Genomic DNA, 12,120 nt, shown 5'->3' on the forward strand with positions numbered 1-12,120 from the left:
AAAGCGAGTGTCATACCACAAGATCACATAGATCCACATGTTAACGCTCATTATCTTTGACATTTCCACAAAGCAAAAAACCTCAGTTTTCTTATCGTTAAATTTTGTATGGCATTGATTGTGTAATTAAATGTAGGTATTTCTTTCTAACCGATGACTGAAATATTGTTTGTTATGTGTTGTGTTGTCCTATTTTATTTGAGTGGCATTCGGTTACTTTAATTATCTCTCCATTTTGAAAGCTTCCCTTGGTGTAATTTATCATGCTTGTGCGGTTATGTGGTCTAGTGGTATGACACTCGCTTTCGGATCGGAAGGTCCTGGGATCGAGTCTCTCTCGGCGCATAGTTGAGTTTTTGGAAAAGGCTCTTTACTCACAATCTCTGACCGTACAGAGTTGTAAAATAAGTACCTGGCCGTTAACAGCGTTGTCTCTGTCCGAAAAAAAAATTGTAATATCGCCTAACAGGCGTCATGTTTCCTTCTACATGTTACATGTTGCTGTTGGCCAGTGACCCCTTGTAAAGCGCTTTGATCACATTAAGTACTACTACAAAAGACGTCTAACTTCTACGTCATAGCACAAGACCGAAGGGCTAGAGCTCAGGTGGTCGCTGGTTCGGATAAGTAAGTAAGTAAGTAAGATCACATTAAGTGGATATCGCGCTATATAAAAGCTCAAACTTTTTGAAAGCACCCCCCCCCCCCCCCTTGGTGTTGTATTTACCATGTTTCCTCGCGGTAGATGTTTTCTCACAGACATGGGCCACTTTCCGTCCACAGGGAAGGTCATTCCATTGACCGTTCACATTAATAGTCACGCATTTCTCCTGCCCTCTGTAGTCATCTGGTTGACCCTGGCGCCAAGGATGGAAATATCCCTGAAATATTATGTTAAAATTACTGTAAAATCTTTAAAATCCACGCAAGCACAAATTAATAATAAATACCATTTCGCTATCAATTTCGTTTGTCGCTCGTATTTGTCATTGTTAAGTGGCTTGAGCCTGCATAAATGGGGATAAGTCGTATTACATATTCCTTATAATAATAATAATAATAATAATAATAATAATAATAATAATAATAATAATAATAATAATAATAATAATAATAATAATAATAATAATAATAATAATAATAATAATAATAATAATAGTAATAATAATAATAATAATAATAATAATAATAATAATAATAATAATAATAATAATAATAATAATAATAATAATATAATAATAATAATAATAATAATAATAATAATAATAATAATAATAATAATAATAATAATAATATTAATATTAATAATGATAATAATTAGGATAATGATTATTATGATTCAATTGTTCATGACCATAAGGGTCGTTAACTTTGGACAATACCTTTCAGCTTTTTAGATATGGTTTGATACTGATGGCTGGGTATAATAATATGATTTTGAAAACAAAAATCAGCATTAAAGTAAAAACAACATAATTTACTGTAATCAACATAAAAATAGCAGAATAATTAACATAAATCATCTAAAAAGAAGTATTCATGCGCACGACAGTAAACAGTAGCCTACATGTGAGATAACGCCAAAAATAATGATATTAAACATGTCAAACCTTTGATGCTAAAAGATGAGTCAAATTAGATTGGGGAACATAATTTTTTTTTTTGGTGGGTGGGGTCAAATTTTACTCATATTTTGAACCAATATCTCTTTTACCTACTCATTAAAAATATAAAGATACACCATACAAAAGAGTGCTTTTGGAAAAAAAAAGAAAGATAAAAGGTTAAACGAACTATCCCCTTTTTTAAAAAGAAATCTCAATCTAGCCATAGAATGCCATGTTTTCCTTTCTAGCCTTCTAGCTCAAAACTAGGTTCAGCGTCGTTTAGCATGTTTCCCCAGTCCACCCCCCCCCCCATATATATATATATATATATATATATATATATATATATATATATATATATATATATATATTTATATATATATATATATATATATATATATATATATATATATATATATATATATATATATGTTAATACCGGTTCAACAAACAACAACAGTCAACAAACCAAACTCATGTAACACACAGTCCTGACGATGGCTGATTAGGCCTGAAACATCGATGTAGACTGACTCAAACGTTGTGGTAAATATTAAAATAATATATATATATATATATATATATATATATATATATATTATATATATATATATATATATATATAAACACAGGTACACAATCAAGAAAGAGATTGAGACTCACCAATAAGCCAATGCCATCCACCCACCTAAAAGCAAATCCCCTTGAATTAATATTTCTCAACCCAATCCATGCATGATTCAATGACTGCTTGATCAAACCTGAAAGGAAAAAAGGCCAACAAATAGAAAGTCATCAGTATTTCAACTAACATAACCTTAACCCTCATCACATATCCACCAACAACGCCTAAATCACCATTTCTGCAATCACAACCACCATTTTTCCCCATCACAATCACGATTTCCGCCATCACAACCACCATTTCCGCCATCACAACCACCATTTCCGCCATCACAACCACCATTTCGCCATTACAACCTCCCTCGTGGATCTCCTACCTTGGTGGGGGAGCTTGAGGCATATAGGGGGGGGGACGATTTGAGTAATTCCAGTTGACCGTGGCCGTGATATGTGACTAATGGAGATCCAACCCGGTGTCCGAATGGCCAGGGAAACCTATATGTGACCCCTCGTCTCAAAACGGTATTAAGTAGGGATGATTAAGATGCTGAAAATGGAGTTTGTAGCCAGGAATTTCATGCTTAAGTTGAGTTTATATGCTTTATAGAGGAGAAGAAATATCATATTTAACTGTGCTAAATACCAACGTTTCATATCTTTGACCAGTTTAACTATAGTTTGACGTTTTAGCATCTGGTCCATTCCGACATAATACCGTTTTGAGACGAGGGGTCACATATCACTTCTGAGCTGCTTGTACTTTTGGAGCGAGTTCTACTTAACCGATGGGGGCCGGTCCTAGACGCTGCCCTCCCACTCGAGAAAGCTGGCTTCAGAGAAGGGAGGTGCACCACGGAACAGGTCATTGCCCTACAGAGCATATTGAGGCAGGGATCAAGAGGAAAAAGAGACCTGGTGCTGTATTTACAGATCAATCGGCGGCGTACGATACGGTCTTGTGCCAAGGATTAATGCTCAAACTTGCAAATATCATAAGGTGTAAAATGATCTTGAAATTGTTCTCTTTGCGGTTATGTGGTCTAGTGGTTTGGCATTCGCTTTTGGATCAGAAGGTCCTGGGTTCGAGCCTCGCTCGGGGCATAGTTGAGTCCTTGGAGAAGACTCCTTACTCAATATCTCTCACCGTACTCAGGTGTAAAATGAGTACCTGGCCGTTAACAGCGTTGTCTCTGTCCGAATTATTTTTGTAATAATGCCTACCACGCGTCATGTACTACATGTTACGTGTTGCCGTTCGCCAGAGGCCCCTTATAAAGCGTTTGAGCACGTTTAGTGGACATTGCGCTAAATAAAAGCTCAATTTAATTTCACTTAATTTAAAATGACCTTGAAGTTGTTCTCTTTAATCTTAGAGGAAAGACAATTCCACGTCGCACTGGGAGACGCTACGAGTAAAGTTATAAAATTGAAGAATGGGGTCCTTCAGGGATCTGTTTTGGCGCCAATGTTGTTTAATGTCTACATTACCGACATGCCGAACACTTCCTACCTGAGGCTAGGATACGCGGATGACTGGGCACTCGTTACTCAAGGTAAGCTGTGGACCCGTCTCGAGAGCGTACACAGCGAGGACCTCACCAGACTCAAAGCCTACTTCGACAAGTGGTTTCTGAAGATGAACACTTCGAAATCCGTGGCCACTGCATTTCCCCTATGCAGTGGCTGACATATCCGTAAACTGAACATCCTCGTCAGGAACCAGCTTCTCTCATATGAGCCGCAGCCAAACTACCTGCGAGTGACGCTGGACCGCAGCCTTACCTATCGGGTGCATCTCGTAGGAGTTGCACGGAAGATAGAGAAACGCAGCATTCTTCTGGGGAAGCTGGCGGTGTCAACTTGGGGTGCTAATCAAGCGCTACTGAGGACGTCCGCTATGGCACTATGCTATTCCGCCGCGGAGTATCGCGCTCCAGTGTTGGGTAGAAACAAGAACGCTGTGAGAATGGGGATTCCCCTCTCAAGCGCATAATGGACGGTGTCCCCGCTTCGAGCGGATATAAACCCCGGCAATCATCATCATCATCATCATCATCATCATCATCATCATCATCATCATCATCATCATCATCATCATCATCATCATCATCACCATCATCATCACCATCATCATCACCATCATCATCATCATCATCATCATCATCATCATCATCATCATCATCATCATCATCATCATCATCATCATCATCAGCATCATCATTTCAATTACATAACTAGTACTTACTCCTCACAAAATCGTTCTTGGCCTTATCTTGAATGACAACGAGACGACCATTACCGTTGCTACAGAACGTGTTTGAATGGTCCCAAGTGAATCGGTATCGTTGGTCATCGGCTCCAATCACTTTCATGCATGATTTATCACGCGGATAGAACGACCAACCCCTTGCACAAGAAGATCCAGCTTTGGAAAGAAAGATATATTTATATGATTATTATGTGACGGGTTGTCTTGAAACCGGTATGAACATGTTTGGGAAACAAAATGGGTTTAATTGTGCTATAGATTGTATGCGCTTGACAAAGAAGCTCACAACATTGCCATCCGGAAGTATAACAGACCAACTCACAAAACTTTGTGTAACCATGGTCGTTTATAGTCAGGTTAATACAGTTCAGTGAGAATTACTCATAAACGTGGATGGGAAAAGAACAAAACAAACAAAAACAAAAAACAAAACAAAACAACAAAAAACAAATCAAAGACCTGAGTGACATCAACTTCGAACTATCTATATGGATTGGATGGACACCAGAATGAAAGAGGAGAAAGGGACGCCCGAAAACAACATGGCGCAGAACGGTGGAGAAGGAAATAAATGATGTTGGCATAATACTCCTGGCACCGAACAAGAACTAAAGCAAGGGACCCGAACAAATGAAGGGGGAGTGCCTTATGCCCCTCCTAACGCTGATAGCATTAAGTTAACTCTCTGCTTACCAGCCATTTTCAGGATTTTCTCGAAAACGTGACACCCAACTAACACAAAAATTGATTTTCTATCACTTCACAGTTAGTTCTTGTGGTAAATAATTTCTTTAGCAAAACATGCTCTACAACAGATTGCTCATTTTCTTTAATTTTTTGAGACAAATTTGAATCAGAAAACTATTGTCTGTGTCGTATCGAATGTGACGATTTTCCTATAGTTGGTAAGGAAAGGATTAAGGTTTAAGTTGTCTTGAAAGGAATTTTATTTTGGGTTGATCCCAGTGCTTGGGTTTTTAGTTTTTACTCTCTCCTCACCGACCATTTTGGAACAAATTTGGACAACATGGGGCATTCCAGTTGACATCAGACATCCCGTTTGATGGATTATCTATGTTCCATCATGAATTGTCTCGGCGGCAGCAGCCTCTTATGGTTCACACTACTATGTTATGACGATCGACCCAATCAGCAAAGTCTGGTCCGCATTCGTGCACCGTCGCGAACCCGCCGGGTAGCATCGTCACAACACACCTTTCGACTAGATGCTCTGCCGTCTCGGGTTCTTGCCCACAGCAGGTACTATTGGACAGGTAGTAAGACCCCACCGATGTAACGCACTTGCCGTTAGGCAGCTCCTCGACCGAAGGGCGGGATCTTATTATGCCGTTGCGAAAGAGCGAAATTTATTATTACTTTTTTTCAGAATTGTTTTCCCCGAAATGTCATACCGACCCATCACAAAAATTTTTTTACACTCAAACTCAGAAGCAATATGTGCATTCTATAGATAGTTCGAAGTTGACGTCATTCAGGTCTTAATTACAGTTTTTTGTCATCCGCGTTTATGAGTAATTCTCACTAAACTGCATTAATCAGAATATAAACGTTTATGGTTACACATAGTTTTGTGTGTTGGTCCGTTATACTTCCGGATGGCAATGTTGTGGACTTCTTGGCAAAGCGCATACTATCTATACAAAAGTTTGTGCAGCAAAACAAACTTTTAATAACTGTTTAAGTTATTATAAATATAAAACTACGACTACTACTACTAGCACTACTAAAAGCACAACAAGAACCACTGCCACAACCTTCACCATTATTACAAGTAGTACCCCTACTTCACCCACCAACTCTACTGTTATTATCAATAAATTATCATCATCATCATCATCAATATCATCATCGTCAACATCATTTATTTCTTTCTCAGCGGAAAACCTTGTTTCTAATTGAATAAGTGCTATAACATTATTTACATTTGCAAAATCCACAATGCTTAGCACAATTTATCTTTGCCCATTTTTGATAGTTGCAAGGGTTTACGAAACTGCCGCAATTTGCTATCTTATCAGTACAGCCATCTGTGAATGAAATAACCAAATCTATTAATTAAATCAAACGTAACACATTTCATATAAAACAACTAATAATAATAATAATAATAATAATAATAATAATAATAATAATAATAATAATGATAATAATAATAATAATAATAATAATAATAATAATAATAGTAATAATAATAATAATAATAATAATAATAATAATAATAATAATAATAATAATAATGATATCAATAGTTAGTAATAGTAATAGTAATAGTAATAATAAATAATAATAATAATAATAATAATAATAATAATAATAATAATAATAATAATAATAATAATAATAATAATAATAATAATAATAATATAATAATAATATCATCAATAGTTAGTAATAGTAATAGTAATAGTAATAATAATAAAATAATAATAATAATAATAATAATAATAATAATAATAATAATAATAATAATGATAATAATAATAATAATATAATGCCATTCCAATTGATAGAACTGTCAGTAAACGCACTAGAACTGAACCATTCTTATCGTCACACTGTCTATCTGCCGAATGGCTAATGAAGCAAATACTTCCCCGGTTTTAAGGACGTATAATTCTGAGGATCTCATTTTCTCTACCTCTGTTTCGTAATCATAACAGTACAATGCGACCCAGTTCACTTTGTCAAATGTGATTGAATGAAACGACATGCCGAAAAAGTAGCTGAACAAAGTTTCAGGGGCGGTTTCATTGATTTTTCGATTTTGGTGGAAAACGAGATTTTCTTATGTTATAAATAATATTACTGACGTCGAACTTCTTAAAATAGACAATAAAGGCACGAAAAACACAGTCGAAAAAAGTTACTGGGGTTTAAAAAAAGGGTGAGAAACGGAAAACTATTTTGATATTCTCTCGATATGCCCTTTTTCTTAGGATATAGGATACTGTGTCAAACATTTCTCAGAATATATTAAATGAAATTGTCTGAAAATTTACACAGTTATCACAGAGACGATGTATTATGTCACCCAAGAGAGGTTTTTTTATAGGGTATGTGTATTTTGAATTATACTCCAAATTATAAATGTTTAACTCAATTTTGTCATAACATTTTGATTCTCAACTTTCTAATAGAATTTCCATAAGCTAAAGCCGTAAAATCTTTCTACGGTGACACACTATGTTACAATGTTGATAAGAGGGAAAAGATCGAGGTCATTCCTTCGTTAGTTTTTTGTGGAACGTTTGCCACAAGATTGTTATATTTGTTTATGCCAGACCACCAAATATATTTTATACGTTTCACCAAAAATGTTGTTTTTAACCTTTTATGACGATACAGATTGATTAAAAGCGCCCAATATAGGTAATTAATTTTTTTTAGAAAAGACCAAACCACCCCTTCATAGCCAAGTTTGACATACTATTAAAAGACATAAAAACAATTTTTTTTAAAACAAACACACACAAAAACGGGTAGTCTAAATTTGCTAAGGCACAAAGTGAATGTTTGTGTTTGGCAGAAGCACAAAAAGTTATAGAACCCTAGATAATTTTTGTTTCTCCAACTAGGAGATAGGCACGTTTCCAGGCAATTGAATTGGGAGAAATGGACTCGATAGCCTATCCTGGACTTTCCCGGTTTTTCCTAAGGCTACATCAGAGACCTAAGACTAGAGGTGCCCAAATGAGTCAATAAAATGGAGAGAAATAAAAAGGGAGTAAATGTGACAACACAAAATGAAAAAGGCCGAAACGTCGTTTGTTTTGTGTTGTTCCCTTATTTATCAGTCACATTTACTCCCTTTATCTCTCTTACATCAGAGACATTGCTCATCCAGCTCCCATACTAGATGTTTGGCATGCTTACCATGAAGAAAGCGTTAACTGAATCTATCACGTCTTATAGGGAATGCGATTAGCGGAAGTGTAGCGTCCCTTGATCGGACGTCACCCATAGTCTGTGACGTCACCGGCGGAAAAGTTATTAGAGAGAAAACGTCATGTTGGTTGTGCGCATGCGTCTCTCGTCCTCACGTCATGTTGGTTGTGCGCATGCGTCTCTCGTCCTCTCCGCGAGGACGAGAGACGCATGCGCACAACCAACATGACGTTTTCTCTCTAATAACTTTTCCCCCGGTGACGTCACAGACTATGGGTGACGTCCGATCAAGGGACGCTACTCTTCCGCTAATCTCATTCCCTATAAGATACAAAACACACGGCAATAACTCAAAAATAGGTTGACTTGGCTTTTAGCGAGTCATGACCAAACCAGTGAGGTCATGCAGTATCTTAATGATGTTTTGGCCAAACACAATCTCAAATGAGAACCTGAGAGCGAGAGATGAAGTGGAGTCTCTGTAAAGTATCATTAAAAGGAGAAGATGGCAATGGTTGGGGCATGTCTGTCGCAGATCTGGTGAAAAACTGATAAGAAAGGCTCTGCGATGGACACCCCAAGGAAAGAGGAGCGAGGCCGCCCCAAGGAGACTTGGAGACGTACCGTAGAGAGGGGCCTTAATCAGATAGGTCTGTCCCTCGAGATGGCCCCAAGAGAAGCTGCTGACAGGGCCAGATGGAGATCCCTTGCATCGCCTCAAGTGCCAGAAGGCCCGGAGAGGATTGAGTGAGTGAGTAAAAGACAATGGTAATAAAATGTAAACGAGTTATGTATTTATAGGTCTCTAGTTAGAGTATATTTGCTGTAATCTTTTCCGGTTAAAGACTTCATTAAACACAGAAAGACTTTGTGGACACACAGCCTTGTATAATGTTACACTGATACAATATTTTATATATATATATATATATATATATATATATATATATATATATATATATATATATATAAATATATATATATATATATATTTATAGAAAATATAATTTGTCACTCACATTATATGGCCGAGACGTTCGTTTCTGTGGTTTTATTCCACGTCCTCAGTCGGCGTAATATATTTAATATATTTAATATATATATATATATATATATATATATATATATATATATATATATATATATATATATATATATATATATATATGAAATTTACTTACTGGTCTCAGGAGAATAGAATACTGTGATCAGCCCAATACCAAGAAGAATTGTTCCAAAATGCATCCTGGTGTGTTTAAGAACCACTCTCTTCACTGGGCTTACAACATTATATCAAAATGATTCTACGCAGTACTTTAACGAAAATATAAAAAGTTCAGGAAGATAAGCAAGCCGGTCATTAGGTGACACATTGGGCAAACACAGTAATCGGAGCATTGATAAGATAAGAAAACCAAATCGTGTACAATAATATTAATCCATCGATACGAAATTGAATAACGTCGCAGTAAACGATTTTTTTAAAAAGGGATTATTAACTTGTAAAAAACTAGAATGGGAGGGGGAGGGGGCGGGCAAAGTGCAAAGTGGCCGAATGTGTTGGAGAAAAATTTCCCCTACGGGATGAATCAAGGGAATTTTATCTTTATTTTTTTATCATTTAACCAAATGATAAAAAAATAAAGATAAAACTTCCTTGATTCATTCCATAGGGGAATTTTTTCTCCAGGGTCTTTTCCAAGGCAAGACTGGAATAACCCAGGCGTTAGCCACAGTGCAGCGCCAAAAATTGAGCTAGGGCGAGGTGACTTGCTCGAGGCCACACAACGCAGTGGCGGGTGATCGAACTTGGTACTTCTCATGTACGAAGCAAAGACCGTACCGTTGAGCCACGCTGCCCTCTAAAGCAAGGCACTAAGATCCGGAAAGTCTCGGTTTCGAGCCCCGCTTTCGGCATTTTCGTTCTTTGTTCCTTGGGCAAGATTATTGACCCTCAATTTTCTCACTTGGAGAACATGGGTGATTCCTGTAGACATCAGACATCTTGTTTGATAACAAAAAAATTAGAATGATGAAAAATATTTTTTTCTCGATAAATCGAAACTTAAACTATATACATTCAGTATCTGATTATTAAGAAACGCACGGCAATCCTTAACTATGAATACATATTACTTATGAATACAAATGAAAGTGAACATAACGTATTTTCAACATTTTTACGATTGCGAAATTTAAAGAAATAGCTTGTGTTTATGCCAAAGAGGATTATATAAATTTAATTTAAACTGATCAAAAGTAGAAATTCATCAATTTATGATACATTGTTTCCACAAATATGTAACGTGTTCAGCAATAACTACAGCTACAACAACAACAACACCAACACCAACAACAAAGACACACTGAACACATCAATTATCACATTCTAATGACGAGGATGAGGAAAAGGATAAATGAAACGACTATGGAAAGACTCAATACAATGAAATGTAATTTTCCTCCAGTTTGTGAAGGTTTGAGCATTCCTTTCCCAGTCTGCCCTTGCTATATCATTCATTGCCTCGTCGATGAGAGTAAATTTGGTGTTCCACCTCTCATCTTTCCCTTAAATGTATGTATGCATATATATATATATATATATATATATATATATATATATATATATATATATATATATATATATGTGTATATGTACATATGTATGAGTTTCATTGTACAATAGTACGGCACCTATACGGTGCTATGCTACATCAGCATAAAAATGTCACAGTCACAGGGAATTCACATATTGGGACCAAGCACGTCTGTTCCTGGCTAGGCTTGGCGACTTACAGAGGGTGTAACCAAAACTGTGAATGGCTTCAACAGCCGATGCCTTTCCATCATTACGGGAGAGGACTACGGAGAAACCGAATTTGACCTGGTAACTACAGTGATGAGACGCAGGCTCCGTTCTGCGGGGTATATCTTACGAATGGACGCAGACCGCCTCATGCGTCGAACTTTAATTACCTTCTTGAAGAGCTCGACAACTGACCAGCAGGCCCTCTACTACATGGGTTGGATTCTATGCCCATTGACGAAATTGTGACTCTATCCAGGAACAGACGACAACTGACCAGCAGGCACTCTACTACATGGGTTGGATTCTATGCCCATTGACGAAATCGTGACTCTATTAATTATTACTCCTACACATCTATTTAATGGCATTAATTAATGGTAACACAATGTAAATCTATTATTGACCCTGTTCTCGCTATGGAAGAACTTTTGGTTCCCTATAGAGCAGTGAGCTCAACGTAGATGAAATGGGAGAGAGACCTTATTTCCCCACGGTCTTAGCTTATAAGTGTTTCTCTCGGGAGTTGGAGAATCTCAAGGAGCCAACAATATTCCAGTATTTAGGAAGGCCTGGTTTCCTATTGGTTGTTTTCTATTGACCAATCGTGTTCTGGGTGTCGTAACTCTGGTGAATTTCTAATTAGGTTAGTTACGTGCCCGTTACTATTGACGATCTCGCTGAAAGTCTCAATGCGGTCTCAACTCTGTATCTATACCACATGGCCTTTTTTAATTGTGCCATGGGCGATAACGATTAACATATTGCGACGCTGTGTTAGTTTGTATTGAGATTATGTATTGATTTATTTACAATCCTTGGAAGTTGAGGCTGTTAAAGTTGAGGCGATTGATAGATATCATTCCACCGACTATATCCGTAGTTTACCCCGGTTACTTTTACCCCAT

The 12,120-nt window shown here is 36.8% G+C and overlaps 1 protein-coding gene across 1 annotated transcript in view; it reads right to left on the reverse strand.

Moving 5' to 3' along the window:
* The window catches only part of LOC144959419 (C-type mannose receptor 2-like), an 18,310-nt gene extending 8,565 nt beyond the window's left edge, over nucleotides 1-9,745 (reverse strand). The window contains exons 1-5 of the mRNA XM_078891999.1: nucleotides 9,588-9,745; nucleotides 6,444-6,548; nucleotides 4,477-4,656; nucleotides 2,271-2,368; nucleotides 728-881 (exon numbers count right to left, since the gene is read on the reverse strand). Of these exons, the coding sequence (XP_078748125.1) occupies nucleotides 728-881; nucleotides 2,271-2,368; nucleotides 4,477-4,656; nucleotides 6,444-6,548; nucleotides 9,588-9,651 (601 nt within the window). The 5' untranslated portion in view covers nucleotides 9,652-9,745. The remainder of the gene's footprint in view (nucleotides 1-727; nucleotides 882-2,270; nucleotides 2,369-4,476; nucleotides 4,657-6,443; nucleotides 6,549-9,587) is intronic.
* Nucleotides 9,746-12,120: the final 2,375 nt, after the last annotated feature.

Source organism: Berghia stephanieae, chromosome 14 (assembly GCF_034508935.2).
Source record: "Berghia stephanieae isolate SIO BIC M18660-M18661 chromosome 14, UCSD_Bste_1.3, whole genome shotgun sequence".
In the NCBI taxonomy this organism is placed as follows: Eukaryota; Metazoa; Mollusca; class Gastropoda; order Nudibranchia; family Aeolidiidae; genus Berghia; species Berghia stephanieae.